General features: G+C 35.3%; 3 protein-coding genes across 3 annotated transcripts; 1 reads left to right on the forward strand and 2 right to left on the reverse strand.

Moving 5' to 3' along the window:
• The first annotated feature begins 7261 nt into the window (after positions 1–7261).
• On the forward strand, positions 7262–9101 carry LOC144561647 (1-aminocyclopropane-1-carboxylate oxidase homolog 4-like). The gene is made up of 4 exons (XM_078310668.1): positions 7262–7687; positions 7757–8028; positions 8112–8433; positions 8651–9101. The coding sequence occupies exons 1-4, from the start codon at positions 7427–7429 to the stop codon at positions 8897–8899; spliced, it is 1104 nt and encodes a 367-aa protein (XP_078166794.1). The 5' UTR covers positions 7262–7426; the 3' UTR covers positions 8900–9101.
• Positions 9102–9896: 795 nt separating this feature from the next.
• ETFBETA (electron transfer flavoprotein beta) lies at positions 9897–13338 on the reverse strand. The gene is made up of 5 exons (XM_078311061.1): positions 13046–13338; positions 12618–12905; positions 10995–11075; positions 10629–10723; positions 9897–10329 (listed from the first exon to the last, which is right to left on the reverse strand). Exons 1-5 carry the CDS (start codon positions 13112–13114, stop codon positions 10104–10106), a joined length of 759 nt encoding a protein of 252 aa, XP_078167187.1. The 5' UTR covers positions 13115–13338; the 3' UTR covers positions 9897–10103.
• Positions 13339–14309: 971 nt separating this feature from the next.
• LOC144562362 (CDT1-like protein a, chloroplastic) lies at positions 14310–18216 on the reverse strand. The gene is made up of 7 exons (XM_078311582.1): positions 17746–18216; positions 17285–17404; positions 16965–17199; positions 15803–16375; positions 15112–15313; positions 14624–14714; positions 14310–14537 (listed from the first exon to the last, which is right to left on the reverse strand). Exons 1-7 carry the CDS (start codon positions 18090–18092, stop codon positions 14480–14482), a joined length of 1626 nt encoding a protein of 541 aa, XP_078167708.1. The 5' UTR covers positions 18093–18216; the 3' UTR covers positions 14310–14479.

The following is an 18216-nucleotide window of genomic DNA, read 5'->3' on the forward strand; positions in this document are numbered from 1 at the left end:
CTGCTGCATTCATGCATTTCTTCCTTCATTGAAGAATTCTGTCAAGTCTCAAACACAAGGTATACATTGTCTCATCTACTTGCTTTATTTCTTTTTTTTAAGCTAATACTGTGCAAATGACAGTTCTGTCCCTGTCCCTTCTTACCTTCTTCTTTCTTGTTAGACCTTCATATCATACCTATTTTAAGCTAATTAGTCTAGTGTTTAATTTTTTAATTACTTGTATAGGTATGTCACAATTTCAGACAAGTATTGTTGCCGAGTCCGAGAGCGCATCGACAAGCATATCACGAAAAAGATCACAAGTGTGGTTACATTTTGTTGAAGAAGATGATGAAGAAGGAGTTAAATGGGCCAAGTGTAGGCATTGTTCCATGAAGTTTAAATCTGGTAACAATAAAGGAACAAATACCTTGCGTCGACATATCAAAACTGGATGCAAAGAAATTGATGAAGAAGAAAAGGAGAGGTTTAAATTGGGCAAAGACGGTGATTTATTTGGACCCGGTTATAGTTTTAATCCCGAATTGACCCGAAATTTGATGACCTTGCTTTTCATCGATGCAGAGATCCCATTTAACGCTATTGAAAGTCGGTTTTGGGAACCGGCTATGAGGTCTTTGAGATCGGAGTATAGATCCAAAGGACGACAAACGTTGAGAAACGATTGCGTGAGAGTATTTCAGACGGGAAAGGAGTTAGCATTGCAGGAGTTTGAAGGATTGAATTCCCGTGTTTGTTTCACGAGTGACATATGGACGTCGAGTGTGCATCTGGGTTATATGTGCCTCACAGCACATTACATAGATAAGGATTTCAATTTTCAAAATAAGATTATCTCCTTCAAACAAATGCCTTATCCGCATTCGGGTGCTAATGTTGCGGGTCTAATGAAGGATATTTTAATAGAGTGGAAGTTGGATAGTAAAATCTTCACAATTACACTAGACAATTGTACGGTTAATGATTATGCGATTGGAGATATAGAGAGGGAATTTAGGGATAGGACCATTGTTGAAGGGAAGCACATGCATATGAGATGTGCGGCACACATCTTAAATATCATGGTGCAAGATGGGATGAAAATTATTGACCCGTGTTTGGTTACAATTAGAGATTTAATACGGAATATTTGTGCGAGTGGTAGAAAACTCCAAATGTTTAATGAAATCCTAAAAGATCTTAACTTGCCATCTAAAAGGGGTATGATTCTAGATTGTCCAACAAGGTGGAACTCAACTTACGAGATGGTTAATGAAGCGTTGAAATACAGAGAGGCTTTATCAAGGTATGGCAATGATGTTAGAATGGTTGTTCCTACTCTGGAAAAGTGGGAGGAGGCGGAAGAGATGGCGAGGTTTTTGGAGGTATTTCTAGACGCAACAAAAATTTTCTCAACCGTGAGGCGACCATCGTCACATCAATATATAAAGGAGGTGTTTTCTATTCGGAGTGCATTGTTGGATGAAGTTGCGAGTTCCAATACAACTATGCAAAACTTATCGAAAGAAATGCAAAAGAAATTTGACAAATATTGGAAAAATCCGAATCCAATTTTAACACTAGCATGTGTTTTTGATCCTAGGAAAAAGTTCCGTTTTGTGGAGTTTTGTTTCGAAGATGCCTATGGAGAAAAAACCATCGAGTACAATGAAAGAGTGAGAGATGTGGAATCTTTACTTAGAAAATTCTATGACGAGTATGAGAGGGCGAATGAAAATATGGAACGGGTGTCAACTAGTCAGTCCCCACAAGTGGAAAGTAGAATACTTGTCAAAAGGAAGTTAGATGAGAGATTCTCTAGATTTAATGATAAAAACCGTACCGTGCAACGAAACAAAATCGAGTTGGATAATTATCTTGAAGAACCCGTTTTGGTGGTGTCCGATGAAGAAGATTTCGATGTTTTGCAATATTGGAAAAGAAACTCGGAGAAGTGGCCGACTTTAGCAAGAATGGCAAGAGACTTTTTGGCCGTTCCGGTATCAACCGTTGCATCAGAGTCCGCTTTTAGTGCAGCGGGTCGATTGACGGATAATCTGCGTAGTTCTATGAATTCGGATACACTTGAAGCTCTCATTTGCACAAAGGATTGGTTTGCCTCATTTCATGGTAGTTTCAACTTGGATGATTTTCGCCCATTCATGCAGCGTCTTTGATTTTAGAGGTAAATATTGTTGGCTCTTTTTTTTATTATATTAAAGTATAAATTATATGAACTTGATATTTTCTATAATTTTGTGTGCAGCTCGAATTACTTAGCATGGTGTACGTGATGAAGACAAGCCCAACAAAGGTAAAAAAATATTTTGAACTATCATCTTAAACTCCTCAAAAACTCAGTATGGTGCTTTATGATAAAGATGGCAAGCCAGTGGGCAGTGTTAGGCCAGATGAGGCCTTTTACAGACATATTTTTAGTATTCTTTGTAGAAATGGTAACATTATGCATATATAAGGGTACCTTTTATAATCAGTACATTTTTATCTATCTCTCTGCAAATAAATAGTAAAAGGAATTGTATATTTACAGTGTTATGCAATGTTATGCAAAACTGGTATTGGTATTACTTAAAATAATGCATTACTTTCTATTATTGGCATATAAGGGTCAGGAATTATTGGATTTGTTTTTTCTTTTTATTTATTTTAGCATGTTCTGTTCTGTATCAGTCATGTTCAACGAGATACACAATAGCCATACCAGTAGCATACTGAACCAGTCGAAATTTACTAATACTGCTATGAATTAACTGCGCTAGATAGATATCAATTCTAATTAAGTCATAATGTTTGTTTGGCCAAATGTTGCGGTGAGTTTGCTTTTTTTTTTGTTACCAGACAAACAAAGGCCTATATCCATACTGAGTTACCTCTTTGTTTGGTAAAGAAAAGAGGTACCAGGATTATATTCCTAACAAGCCTAATTTAAAAATATGAAAAGAAATACCAGTACCATCTTTGTTTGGTAACTGAATCATAACTAAACTTGGGCTGACTATTCAATTATATATATTTTTTTTTATAAATTTCTGTTACTGTAGGGAAATAGAGAAGGAGAAGAAATGACACCGGTCTGGCGGTCGAGTAGGTTGAGAAGCCTCACTATTTCTTGTTAGGAAAAGAAAAGAAATTGAATGTTTGAATTTATTTTCTTTTATATCTTTTAGTAGCTTTGTCAGATTGCTAGTTGAAATTTAGGTTGTAATTCTAACTTTGTTGTTTAATTTGGTTTGTTTGCTTGTTGGTATAATTTGGACTAATAGCAGTTGGATAAAACAGCCTTTTGTTGTTTGATTTATTGCTTAAGAGAGAGTCATGAAATATCTATACTGGATCTATTATGTGGCTTATTTTAGCTTTAAATTTCTTTGATGAATTCACTTAAGAAAAAGTGTTTATTGCTTGATTTTGAGCGGGTAACATATGTGGTTATTCTCACCGTTTCATTGGTGAAACCAGAGAGAAATTTTTGTTTTGTTCGGACATAATTGAACAGGGTCCGGGCCTGGACTCTGTGTTTGGACAAGCCTGTGAAGAAACGGACAAGGTCCGGACTGATTAAACTGAATTTGGTTTGGTCCGGGCCTGGACATCTCCTCATTCCATTTACTTCGGACAGGGCTCAATTACACTAATAATTATTTTGGACAGGACAGGGCTTTTTGTTCGGACAAGCCCACGGTCAATATCCAAACAGAAATATTCTGTTACCTCAGGTGATGTGAATTCTGCGTTGCAACTTTGAATGATTCTAGCATGACGTCATGAGACGTCGTTTTCATTTTGTTTCCGTTGATAGTCATTTTCTCCAGTAGTTTAGGTACAGGAGAGGTCTTAGACTGGATATTTGCATGGGGTATCAACATCAGCTGTCGTTTATGTAAAATAATTCATTTCTGGTGTTTACTAATATTGGCTGGTTGCAATTCAAGGCTTCTTAAACATGTCAAATCGCTCAATATTTTTATTATTGTGTATACCTCGTTATTATCAAATTATTTCAAATTTTACCGTATAGCTAAAGTTTATTTAATTTTTTCTTTTTTAGTCATAATTATTCATCAATATTGTACTTCAAATTCTATATCTAAAATTAATTAATTCATTATGTGATTGCCATGAACTTTTATTTATATTTATTTATATTTTATTCTCCAATACAATTTTTTTCCTCCGTAGCAAAGTACGAAAAACTATCTAAAGTAGAATTTAAAAAAGTCAAAATAATTTTGGGATAATAATGATGTTAAATCTCATCAAAATATAACAGTAGAATTAAAACATATGTTCTTAACCACATTGATAAGCCATGCATGTATTAAAATTAATATAATTTGAAGATCATTTGATCATGCTTTTAAAAACAGATAAAAGTATTGTTTAACCGATTTTTCTAATTTCAGGAAGAAAAAAATTAAGTGACCAAATAAAAAGTTTATAACTTTAATTTTTCGAGCATATCCAACAAATTATATTAAATTCAGTTGCAATTTTGTTTTTATCAACTTCAGTTGCTCAAAAAAAAAAATAGAGAAAACGGTTTTCTTAACTTTTAGGCTTTTAGCGCATCTTTTCTTTTTAAATATGAAACAATACATCTATGTCAAGTCCAATCCCAAACTTTTTATACAATCATAGTGCTTTCATGCTATTACAATCCATAAAATAAATCATCATGACACTGTACAAAATTAAAAGCACTACCACGATTCTAAAGTCACCTGGCGCGACGACAGGGACTTGTGTTATTTTCATTGTATATTATTTTTGCTTTTGACGCTGAAATGGAGGGACACAAATGATAAAATAAAATTATAATAAAATTAGGTACCAATCATAATATTAAAGAAAGTTATGATGTTGAGATGAGTGACGGTAGGGTCAATTTTGCTCGTCATCTCACACGTCAAAGTGAAAGAACCAACAAACAACAAATTCATATTCGCAATTTCTCCTCTCCAGTCACCTATCAAACTGGATATCTCCAGTATCATTTACTATTTAATTTTTCATATTTATAGGGATATATAATATTAAGCTTGTCTGTTTGCATATTTATAGGGATATATAGCGCGCTATAAAAGCTATGACGTTATTAGCACTATAGTGGTGCTATATGGAAATAGTGCCATTTTTTTTAACCGTCCTGTTATGATACAATAAATGATATTTAAACTTTTAATTTTATAAGCAAGTTTTACTTTCATATTCATATTATATATGTATATATGCATTGGTTCTTGTAACTGACTCTCTGTGTATCTGTATCCGTATCTGTATCTTTATCTGTATCCGTATATAAAAAATTAAAACAGATACAGATAAGATTTGACCATTATCCGATCCGTTTCCATCACTACCTTATGCTGCTCGGATCAAACTAGCAGCGATCGGGTCATAACTATGCAATTGAACAGGGTAATAGCATCAGAATCCCCATTTTATATGAAATTGAGGACTAAATAGATGCTACATAGCAGCAATGCCATGAATCCATGATAGAGAGGTTCATATCTACTTAATTAATTGATCTTAATTTCCCTCCCTTCTTCTAGGGAAAGCAGTACCAGATTCTGATTTTGTTATTTAGTCTACACTTGACACTTTGACAGTACCATTACAACTTGGAAAGAGAGTTCCTACCAATTTTTTTCTATTTGAATAAGGAAAGTAAATTAAAAGCAGTATTCCTATATTCTTTTATCTTTTTGGAAAGCCCCATGTTCCTTTTCATATTCACAGTTTATTAATTTGTTTCCTTCAAAATAACATATATAATTGTTCGTCAAATTTTGATAATCTTTAATTCGATATATTTATCTCAGGGATAATAAAAGATCAGAAAAGCAAGATGAGAAAAGGAGGAAAAAAATTACCAAAGAAGTTTCATGTGATTAAAAGGGTCTTGTCTTCAAGGTAGCCTGAGTAAAGCTCCATTATTATATCATGCTTGAATCATATGGCAGAAAAGAGAAGCTTGGTAAAGGAAATTGACACCTCTCTTCAATGCATTAATTAAACTAGCTTATCAACCTAAATGAAGAACATCAAAGTTATAAGAATTAATTGTAAAATTGTATATGTGACTTGCTAGATCTGTTTCTTTTTCAGTTTTCTCTCCAGAAAACATCAACTAATAAATCATTAATTTGAAGTAGCAATAATTACTGTCAGGTGTTGTTTCTAATCATGATTCATGAACAGTAATTTCTAATTAGAACAAAATAAGAAATAAAGAAGAAGAAGAAAAACAGAGAGAGATAATTAGGTACCTCTATGAGAAAAGCCAATTCAAAGGCAATTGAATGAGGAACTCAACTAGATGCTTGAAAGAGAAGAAACGCTAGTGTTCAGTGCACTACCGCTGTCAGGTTTTAAAGAGGTGGATCCTTTTCAAAAAGGGAAAGTCTAGATTAGGATACTTTAATTACTAATTAATTAATTAATTATTAAGATTAGTGCTGGGGTTATCTCTACTAAAGGCTGAAGCAGAAGCACTATTTTCAATTGGCACTCTTATTACTTATTAGAGTCGAGTGTGTAACCTCTAAAGTACTTGACCATTATCCCTTGGTTTCATTTCTTTTTCTTCTCTAATTTGTGACATTTAATTTCTAGTTAAGTAACTGATTATAGAAAGCTTCATTTGAATGAGCTAATATTTTAAATTTTTAAATTTTTAAGTAACTGACATTTAAATTTTTAATTCGTGCGAAGTTGATCCCATGTTTAAAATCCATTAAAAATTATATTTATTTGTATCTATCGTCTCGTCATGGGTTAGCAACTAGTACAAATGTAATCACATAAAATTTTAAAAAATTATGAAAATTATATAATTATTAATGCATTATATAAAAATTAAATTGATAGTACCAGTGGTGTATGTGCCATCATCAATTAATTTCAAATAATATTTGCACACATCTTATCATATTGTCATTATAGCATAGGCCATACCGCCATAGATGCTAATGTATCTTTTAATCTAATTTTTTTGATAATTTATTAATAAACTGATAACTTGAAAGTCAAAATGATATTCTTAAAAAATTTAGGATCACAATGATAATAGAGTGATATTTAAGAATTATTTGTACAATTTACTTTAAAAAGAAAACTTGACTCTTACATTGGAGTTAATGCCAATTTCTTTAAATGGCCTCTTGTGTGATACAAAAAAAAAAGTGGGTGCAGGTTTGAATATTTTATATGTGGGAACCACCACCAGAAAAGCATTTTTAACTGTCTAAAATCTGATCTGTTGACTTTTTTAATAGCATGATGTGATATTTTTCATATAAAAATTAAGAGTATGACTTGAGCCACCTATTCTGTGCTTATCTTTGAGCCCATGCTTCTCCATTGTCAACTACATTTCAACTTCTCTTGATCAGGAAACACTTCAACTGTCATCCCTGAAATGGCTGCACCTTCTGTCAATGACAGATCCCAGGAGATCTATGATCTGGCAAAAGAACTGGAGCAATTTCAGAGCAGCAAAGCTGGTGTTAAAGGCCTTGTTGATTCAGGTATAACCAAGATCCCCAAAATGTTCATCCATCCAAAGGAAGATGATATTCCTAAGCCATCAGAGCTGGGTCCGGCAACAGCATTGGAAGTTCCTATCATTGATCTCAGTTCTGTCGACCATAAGCAGGGACGCATGGGGATTGTGCAAAAGGTAAAAAAAAAAAAATCTCACATCATTTTCAAATTCACAGGTTAAACTTTGATATCAACTTGTTATCAGGTAGAGAAAGCTGCCTCATCCTATGGTTTCTTTCAACTGGTAAACCATGGTATACCAGAAAATGTTCTGGACTCTCTACTGGAAGGTTCCAGAGCTTTTCATGAGGGGGATGTAGCAGTTAAGTCAAATCTCTATACTACTGATCGATCGAGGAAGGTTAGGTATTTCTCTAATTCAAGGCTTTACAAATCGGCCTTTGGTAATTGGCATGATTCGCTAATATGTGATTTTGATGGATCCTTGGATGCTAATGATATCCCCGTGGTGTGCCGGTGAGATCTTTTTGTCATTTTTGTTATTTTTTCCCTATACTAATATGGTAAGCACTGACAAAATTTCTACATTTTATCCATAGAAAATCAATAATCGACTATAAGCAGCAATTGATGGGTGTTGCAAAAACAGTATGTGAATTGTTATCAGATGCTCTTGGACTTGCAAAAGACCACCTTGCAAGTATAAACGCTGCACAGAAGCAATTTGTTGTTTGTCACTATTACCCCCCATGCCCTGAACCGGACCTTGCTGTAGGTAGCACAAAGCACACCGACCCCAGCTTTTTAACCATTCTTCTCCAAGACTCAGTTGGTGGTCTCCAAGTGTGTAACCGAGGCCAGTGGGTAGATGTGTTGCCTGTTCGTGGAGCGCTTGTTGTCAACATTGGTGACCTCCTTCAGGTACTTTAACAAGTGCAGCAGTACTGTATTGTACTTGTATAACTTGGTACAACCACAAGTGGTATACTGGTATGGTTCACTTTTTATCAGTATATATTTTAAAGAGAAATACATTTCCCTTCTCCAGTTTCCCCTCCAACTAACATAGTTTTTCCAAAAAGAAAAGAAGGCTGACCTGGAATTTCCAAAACTAATTTGTTTCTATTTTTGTGTGCAGCTAGTAAGTAATGATAAATTTAGAAGTGTTGAGCACAGGGTCCTAGCTAACAGCACAAAAGGACCCAGACTCTCTGTTGCAACCTTTTTCAATCCATTACGTAGCGAAGAGAAGCCATATGGCCCCATCAAGGAGCTGCTTTCTGACAGAAATCCCCCGATCTACCAGGACGTTCTTTTTAGGGACTACATGATGCACTTTGCTTCTGAGGGCATTACTGCTAAAGCACTAGACCATTTCAAACTATAACATCTTTTTAATTGAATTTCAAAAACTAGTCATGCTTTTGCCAATTTGGACAACTTTTAAGGCTTAAATATGTATAATTGTACCATACTTGGTACCGAATAAGAACATGTCTCAGGATGAGGGAATTGTCTGATAGTTTGTGTTCTGTGTACTTGCATTTATTGTGTGAATGGGTTTCTATATAGGAAGATAATCAGCTATATATATATATTTTTTTTTTTTATTCTTTTTCTAGTTGAATTTGCTCAGTTCCAAATACCAAAATGCTAGATCTCTATACTTTATGTCAGTAGTATAGTTTGAGTTTTTATTCCTCAAATACAGCTTATTAGTTACTGGTCATAGAGCTTCAGAAAGTAGCTCACAACGAATAACAATCATGGTTTGATTTCAGTTTATAAAGCACAGCCGAAGTTTTTTCCGGTGCCTATTCGGAATGCGGGGGGGGGGGGGGGGGATGGGAATTCCCCTTATAACGGGTGCAAAACACTCTTGGATTCACAGACTATAAAATGAAAACAACAACGCTCTTGTATGGTTCATGCGTTGCATAGAAAGAACATAACAAAAGCTTGAATGAAAGATTATTGTTTATTGTTCGTGCGTTGAATCAAAACAACAACGCTCTCGTATGGTTCATGCGTTGCATAAAGCCAAAACTGCTCTGTTAAAATCTTTACCCTTTACCCTTAGCCCCTTCACAAACAATGTCCAACGAAAAGCTTTATAAGATTGAGGCACTAAATTTCTTCTTATTCCAATTTTATGGAAATTGTCTGCTTATGCCAATTATTGTCTACCTATAGCCACTTCCATGCAACAGAATTCATACCTGAGGTAGCAAAAATTTTGAGTTTAGATCCGGACTGTCTGATTTGCTTTGGCACAGATATTAAAGGGACTCCGTTCATTCCACCTCAGGCAGGAATGGTCCGGATTCAAACTCAAATGTTCTGTTACCTCAGAGAATGCAGACTCTATGCAACAAACATAATGCTTGAAGTAGCTTAAAGACTATGGAGTCCCTGTCAAGTTTTTTTTTTTTTTTAAAAAAAATAATAATTGAAGAGGTTATGTTTCATTCAATACAGGATCTTATTTTTTTTATTGACCTTCCTATCTAACCATTATGGTTTCATTTCAGAATTGTAAATGAAAAGAAACTATCCAATTGCCCTGAAACAGAAGTAACTAATGAAACCCTCTATAAAACATGTGCTTCATTTTTCAACTTGTCTATCAGTTCATCAACTGAAGACAGAATCACACCAGCTTTCCTCTTTGGAGGCTCTGTGACTTGAACAATCTCTATGTCTGGTCTCAACTCCACATTCAGCTCTTCTGGAGTAACCTTCTTAATAACTTTCGACTTGGCTTTCATTATGTTTGGCAGTGTTGCATATCTCGGTTGGTTCAGTCTCAAGTCAGTTCTGCAAGTATTTTAACCTGTATCAATACAAACCATTGGGTTTTGCCTAGAAACTTGCATATGGAGCTGACTAGCTGAGAACTGTGTATTTCCGAGTCTGTACAATGAATTTCCTCTGGTAAAACAAAAGGGTAGGTTCTTGCTTTTCAGTTCAACTTCAGTAAAAAGGACAGATTCAATTCTATGTTGCTTTCATGCAAAAGATGTACTGGCTAATATCTACAACGATTTTTTGGGCACCATTAACCACGAGTTTGCAAAAAAAAAAAGGGAATGAGAAGCTTAGGAGAGCGAAAATACGTGATTACTGCAGGCAAATCTAGACAGATGGTCTCAATCCCTCCATCCACCTCTCTTTCGACTGTGGCCTTCTGATTCTCCTTGTCTAAAACTACCTAACAGAAGTAACCAAACAAATTTATCATTTCTTAATATTCAATTATATAAACGGCCATCAGAAATAATCAACAAATAACGTATTTCTTCTTCTTCAAAGAAAAAAAATCAGTCTATGTGTTGATTTTCAAAAGCTGAATTAACATCCACAATTTCACCACATCAAACACAAAAGGCCAAACCAACCCAGTTCAATGTATTGCCCAGTACAAGCATTAAAAAACAAAAAACACAAAATATATTCAGTTCCGAGTTAGAAATAGCAGTTACCTTGGAAGCAAATGTTCCTTGTGGCCATTTAAGCAGCCCAGCAACCATTTGACCTGTTTGGTTGCAATCATCATCAATGGCCTAACAAATTAACATATTATTAACAAACAAAGGAAAAAAACTATATGTACTTGAGTTTGGTAATTTACCAATCTAGCTTGTATCGGTGAGAGCATGATTGATTAGTACAATCATGTGTTTTGGTGGAAGTACTTCCAAACTTTATTTCATCAAAACGTTGGTATATGATGATCAACATTTCAGCACAAGACAGTTCAAAGAGTGCCAAAAGTTGTATTATTTGTTTTTATGGCCTCTGATCTATGTAGTTTACTAAGCAAGAAAACAGTAGGCAGTGTTCGGCAATCGCAGAATTATACGGGATAGGATTTCTGGGTGTGGGATTCTACTTTGCAAATTACGGGATCCCATGAACATGGGAATGATCGGAAAATATAGAAAAAAGCTGTTTGGATGTAATGCGGGAATTGTGATGGAAATTTTACTCAACTGTAAAGAAGTTGTCATTTTTATTATTCCTGCTGATGTTTACTTTGCTTGAAAAAAAAATACCAATAGTTACTTCTTCTATAATTTTTGTTATACTGAAAATTATTGTTGTTTATCAAAAATTCTGGATGTGTTTCAATATCACAACAAATACTATACGAGTTAATTTAGTTGTAATGAAATTCAAAAACTGAAATTAAAAGGAATCAAGACAAAGACATTTGTGCCATATATACAAGTTGTATGCTGAATAAAAAAAAGTACAGTCTTACAAGAAAAAATATATTAAAACAATACAAAGGCCTTATAAGGGCCTATGTGCCATTTTGCCAAAAAAGAAAAAGAAAAATAAGAAATAGTCTTACCAGAAACGAACAAAAAAGAAAAGATAAAAAATAGAGGAGATAGAGATTTGGTGCTGATTTTGATAGAGAAAGTAAGAGATAAAGAGCTTGTGAACGAGCACCGGCATCTAGAAAGAAAATTGTAGAGTAGGATCAAATTATTTGAAGGATAGGAAGATAAATGGGAAACAAAACCTATTCCCACATACAAAAATAACTGCTACCAAACAGCTTATGAGAAACATTAGCTCTTTGAGTACAAAAAGCCCACAAGTTCCCACTGAATACAAATCATCCGAACAGGCAAGGGCAGATCCAAGATTTCTGTTAGGGACGGGCAAGAAAATAACAAATCGGATTTGAATAGTTAATCGGATTCAAACCCATTAGCTAATCGGCTATTAGATAAAAAACTAATGCTCTAATTTCTAACTTTCAACGCTCTGACTTCTAATTTTCGATACTCCGACTTTTAATTCTAATTACCAATTAGAATTCAAGAAAATTATCATAAATTTAACATTAATTACAAACCAAAAGTCCAAAGGGGAGCAAATAAAATTCCAGAGGGGGGCAAAGTTGACCCCCACTGGACTAGGCTGAGTCCGCCCCTGCGAACAGGGACTAATACAGCAAACTATCTCAGCAAAGAAAGAACAGGTTATGCAATTGAGTTCATATTTGGTGCCCTTACTAGTTACTTACTATCATTAACCCTTGCAAGTCCACAAATTTCCCAAATTATAATAAAACCAATAAAATAAATAACCTGTTTTCCGAGAATCAACAGGCCTGGCTGCTCAGCCTGCACAAGTGCTCGCAGAATTTTAGCCACAGAAAGTGGTAACACATGTGCTGTCCCAGCATCCACATGCACAGCCCGGTCGGCACCCATGGCGAGTGCTGTTCGAAGTGTGTCAGCACATTGGGTCGGGCCCACTGACACTGCAACCACCTCCTTGGCCAGTCCTGATTCTCGAAGCCTCAGCGCCTCTTCCAATGCAATCTCGCAAAAAGGGTTCATTGACATCTTTACATTGCTTGTTTCCACTCCAGTCTGACAAAATTATCTAAAATTAAATTGATTTGTATAACTTCCAATTAGACGCACAACAAATGTATTAACCCGATCAAAATCAAAATCCAGGAATGTGCTCAAATATTTTCTTAATTATATAAAAAAATAAAAATTACAACCTTATCGGGCTTGACGCGGATCTTAACGGCGTAATCGACGACCCGCTTGACGGCGACCATTATCTTCATGGCTACGGCGAGGTTTGTGCGCGAATCTCTCTAGCCACGTTTTTCAGAGAATTTGAGTTGTACAAGAATAAAACTTTTTTTTTGAAATCGTACAAGAATAAAACTAGTCCAAGAAAATGGCCTCAGAGCCAGAGGGCAGCAGCGAGTCCGCATCGTCTGCATTAACTCAAAACGTTAATGCATCTAGGCCGTCTGATTGTAAATAGAGCCCATCCGGATCCCGTCTATAACGTTGGTGACTTTAATATTAGTGCGGATCTAATCCGCACGAATATTAAGTTTATTGGACGGTCCAGATACATTAACTCAAAAGATTCCTTTTTGAGTTAATGCAAGAGGATACGAATTCCACGTCTCAAAGTCCGCATCGTCTGCATTAACTCAAAAGAGCATCTTTTGAGTTAATAGATATCAGCCGTCCGATTGTAAACGGATCCCATCCGGCTTCCTCCTAAAACATAGGGGTCTTCAATATTAGTGCGATTTAATTCACACGAATCTTAAAGCTGATCGGACGCTCCAGATGTATTAACTCAAAATATTCCTTTTTGAGTTAATGCAGAGGATACGACAGCCTGAGACTTCACTTGAGAGTGATGGTTGATCTTGATAAGGATCGGGATATAGATAGCGATGCTGCTACGAGTACACACAAGGAACTCACAAGTGCAGCTGATGAGTCGCATCGAAATGTTTTTCCTTTAAAAAAGGAAAGCAAGAAGAAATGTGTTTCCATTTTCCAACATCAAAAGTCAAAACTATCGATCTAATAAAAACAAAATTAAGTTCAATCATTGATGTTATCCAATTATGAGTCATGCATGCATGCTTTTCGGAGTTCGATTTGTACATGATATATTATTAGGAGGTTGAAAAATAATAAAATAATAATACAAAAAAGAGGTTAGACAATTTATGAATTGTTTGCATAATATATCAAAGATTAACAATAAAAAATCTATTGAATCAACAAGCTTTGTCATTTGGAAACAAAAGACAGATGGAAGGCACTAAAATTAAAAATAGAGAAGTTGGTAGACTAGATCTTCATTTTTTTTATTTAAAATAAATAAATTAAAATAGGAATAAAACCAAAGAAAAACACATTAAGAAACATTTGTTACCAAATGGATCTTAGAGAATTGCTAATATCAATACTCAAGGAATAAAATGTGAATAAATTATAATTATGATTTCCAATTTTGGTAATTTCATTGAGCAAAATAACAAACTAAGCACAAAATATAATTACAGATTATAAACAGAGAATGGGGTCAGGTAAACCACAAAATCCCAACACATTAGCAGATTAAAAGCTAACTCAATGAGCAGTTAAATATAAACAGATCCTCCCCTTGGTTCCTATCACTCAGCTCTGACAAGTCTTTCCCTGATTTCTTCTGGACTGCACCCCATATCGACTCTACAAAGAAAAAATAAATCATTTAATTTAGGCCAACTTTCAGGATTACAAGAACAATTAAATGTTAATTAGTTCAAAATGCTCACCTAATGAGGGCATCTCCACTAAGCGCTGTCTTCTCAGATATCCAATCTGGAACAATCTCTTTTAACAGCCTCAACTGTTCTTCAACTTCCTCTACATTTCGTAATCACAAACTTACAGTTAGATTATTTATTTTAGCATAAGGAAATAGAAGGTTCATGATCTTTATCATCAAGTGAAAAAAAAAAAAAAACAATATAAAAGATGCAATGATCTTGTGGCACCACCAGGGCTATACTACCAGCTTCCTGTTTCAATTGGTTGCAGTACCAGTTTCCTATTTATTGTTCCTTTTTGTATATGTTTGTGAACTGCTGCAGTTAGAAGGGTAAAGGAGGCTAAATTGGATAAAATCAACATTGATCATGGTTATATAATAAAATATAATTAGTGCCAATGTTCAACTGAATTACAGTTTTGGTGTTGTTTTCACAATAATCTCAAAAAAGAGGCATAAAATAAATCTAACGACATTTGAACAAGTCATTACCTTTGTCAGCAATTTTTGCATTGTTAGAAATTATTTTGTGGATGAGCTCCTGCTTGGTAATGACTGATCTCTTTATTGATCGGTAGATAAGTAGAATTGTATTAAAGGTACTAGGCAAGCATCTTATTGTCCTTTGCCGCTTAATTGCATCAGCGACACCTGTCTCCTTTTCAACCAAAACTTTTCTTTCCTTCTCCTTTACCTACAGAACCAAAAAAATAAAGGAACTGTCATTTAATGCTCATAGTTCTGTTACTAATCAATTGAAAATATGGATATCTTTATCTTTTTCATTTTTCTGAAGAAGAAATTAAAAGCATGGATATCAGTTTTCAGCTTTTCTGAGAAGGCAGTAAAATGGGTGGAATCCAGTTCATCCTTTCTATTAACCCATGCTATAACAAAGAGCCATGATCCAACCTGAAACATCATGCACTCCATAACAGCATGCAAACATTGTAATCAAATAAATTTATTTGGCTTTGTTTGTTTCAATTGGGCCTGGAAAGATTTCTGGCTCATAGAAGTAAGGAAAAACTATTAATTTTAGGTAAATGTGTTCCGTAAATTAAAGGAACAGCTGTTATCTATTGATAAATCAAAACCACCTTGAAGTTGCAAAAATGAGAATTGATGCTGATTGAAATAAGAAAAAAATAATCAGGGTAATCTGAGAAATAAAAATTCTTACAGATTGCAAGAGGGACTTCGGTAGGAAATCAAGCACGTCATCTTCCTCGTTTGCTTCAACCAACTCATTATCCTCTTTTTTTTCCTTGATGCTCTTATTAGGACTCATAAATAACAGGGATCGTGCCGGTCTCTTACAATCTAACCTCTTCACTAGGGGTGAATCAACAAAGCTCTCTGACGAGCACCTCTTAGGTGTCCTCATCTCGGGTGTAACTGCCATAAGCCTTATAGGAGTAGAAACAAGCTTGGCAGGAGTAGCCTCTGAAGTACTAGCATGCTTTTTGGCAGGAGTAGCCTCTAAAGCACCCACACATCTTTTGGCAGTAGCCTCTATAGCACTGGTGCATTTTTTGGGGGAGTCAGATGGCAATGAAGGATTAAGCAAAGACCTTTTTTGCATGCAAATTGGGGCCTTTTGAAAAAATCGTCTCTGAAATGACGGTGACATGTGGGAAAGGACAACAGATTGTGATTCACCTAGTGATGTATTTTCACTGATGATTTTTGGTGATGATGGTACATTTGACTTGTTAAACGGATGTGGCAACTCTTCTTCTGGTATCTCACCTTCCTACAAAAAAAAATATATGATATTTTTGTCATGTTCTTTTAGCTTCTTTTATATATGTACATTTTATGCGGTTGAATGCACCCTCAACAACAGCTAAAAAGTTGCTTCAATAGGTTTTAACATTGGACGGATTTCATGTGTACCTTACGGATTATCAAAATATCATATATGCTCCCACAGATAAAATCTCAAAAGCCCTTTAAAGCATGTCATCATATATTCCCCTGCTCTCATAACTTTAAAAATGCTGAAGTTTACCTGTTTGCTTATGATTTGTATAGAAATTGGCAAACAAAAAAGGATGGGTAGTATGGGAATCTTTTGTAGGGATGTTATGATCTGTATAAACCACCCTAATTTTGCACTTTAAAATTTTCTTTATTGAATGAAATATTGGGAATTGCCTGCTACTTCAAAAAAAAAGTTCCTTTGTTTGTAGGGGTATGCATGATGTTCTCATTTTGCAGTGGTATACCCACAAAATTGACCCTTGCATGTTTAGCATCTTCTTTAAATTTAAGAAAACAATGAAGGAAAATTTTCAATTGAAATGTGAGTTTAGGTTGAGACACAAACTCGGTTCCCATACCTCTGGATGGGCTCTGACAAAATCTACAAGCCTCTGCCTGAAAACCTTTCTCAAGTGCAAATATGCATTTTGGCCCTCCTCTTTCATGCTAATTCCAACACTCTCCACATTTAGGCTGATTTGGAGTTCTGGCTTCATGCAACAGGTGCTCTCATCCCGTAAAAGCACCTTCTTGAGCATTATGGCCTCAGGTAAGATGTGTTTCATCTGTGCTAATTGATTATAGGTGAAATTCCTGCAGAAAAAAAATATTTAAGCACAAAATAGGAAGATGGCTATGGAAAGGATAATAATAATATTATATAATTTGTGGCTATTACTGGTTAGCTAAGTCCTGGATCCTGGCATAAAGATTTGAAAACGTCGGCATGGATCCTTTAAGTCGGAGAAGCCTAATTGAGCACTCCATGCTATTGAATAATTCACAGAGAATCTGGTATCTGAAAGAAAAAAAAGGAAAGGCAAAATAGTGGTGGGTTAATTTAATGACACCTCCTGGAGGAAAAATGAAAATGCCTCTGACGAGCACCTCAGAGGCATTTTTTTTTCTCTTATATTTGTATGCAAGTGTTTGGAAGTAATGATATGAATCTTTTGGATTTCCTCTTATAAACTTTCATAAATTGTCAGGCACTGGATAAACTACTAAATGGGAAAGACTAATGGGTTGTTTATACATGGAAAAAATGCATGTTTATGCTTGGATCTGGTTATACATTATTCCACTCAATCATGAACACCAGAACAAGAAGAGAAAGTATCTAAATGAAAAGGATTATACTTTTCCGGGAGTTTAATCTGATTCTTCGATTTAGGTGGACTTGATTTGACAGCCCGATCTGAGCGCAGCTGCTCTTCCAACAAGGCAAGATCGCGATCTGACCTATCATTGCGCCGATCTTTCTTGCGAATCCCGAGAGCAGCTTGTCTCACCTCCTTAACGGAAAAGGCAATGCTCCTGTTGCGACCTTGCCTAGACAGCTGCGTAGGTTTCTCTGGCGTCGGGGTCCAGAACTGGTCGTGAGATGACACTGCACTGTTCCCTTTGATCGGGGTGCCAAAGGAAGCTGGGGTTTTCTTACTCGGAGTGGTAATGTGGAGCCGAGAGGGAGCTTTAGTTGAATCCATGGAAAGGATGGAGAAACTGGGGATCGATTGAAAAGAAGTTCAGATTGGATTTGGTTAATAAAAAGGAGAAGAAGAGAGGGATTAGGAATAGTTATAGTTATAGGGGACAATTTGGCGGGTAAAT

This window comes from Carex rostrata, chromosome 11, assembly GCF_964058835.1.
Source record: "Carex rostrata chromosome 11, lpCarRost1.2, whole genome shotgun sequence".
NCBI classification, from domain to species: domain Eukaryota; kingdom Viridiplantae; phylum Streptophyta; class Magnoliopsida; order Poales; family Cyperaceae; genus Carex; species Carex rostrata.

Coding starts and splice junctions, on each gene's coding strand:
- LOC144561647 (XM_078310668.1), top strand. CDS start 7,427: ATGGCTGCACCTTCTGTCAATGACAGATCCCAGGAGATCTATGATCTG. Junction 7,688..7,756: donor GCATGGGGATTGTGCAAAAG/GTAAAAAAAAAA, acceptor ACTTGTTATCAG/GTAGAGAAAGCTGCCTCATC. Junction 8,434..8,650: donor ACATTGGTGACCTCCTTCAG/GTACTTTAACAA, acceptor TTTTGTGTGCAG/CTAGTAAGTAATGATAAATT.
- ETFBETA (XM_078311061.1), bottom strand. CDS start 13,114: ATGAAGATAATGGTCGCCGTCAAGCGGGTCGTCGATTACGCCGTTAAG. Junction 12,906..13,045: donor TCCGCGTCAAGCCCGATAAG/GTTGTAATTTTT, acceptor TAATTTTGTCAG/ACTGGAGTGGAAACAAGCAA. Junction 10,330..10,628: donor GATTTGCCTGCAGTAATCAC/GTATTTTCGCTC, acceptor AAATACTTGCAG/AACTGACTTGAGACTGAACC.
- LOC144562362 (XM_078311582.1), bottom strand. CDS start 18,092: ATGGATTCAACTAAAGCTCCCTCTCGGCTCCACATTACCACTCCGAGT. Junction 17,200..17,284: donor ATCCAGGACTTAGCTAACCA/GTAATAGCCACA, acceptor TTTTTTCTGCAG/GAATTTCACCTATAATCAAT. Junction 14,538..14,623: donor AGTGGAGATGCCCTCATTAG/GTGAGCATTTTG, acceptor TTTTCTTTGTAG/AGTCGATATGGGGTGCAGTC.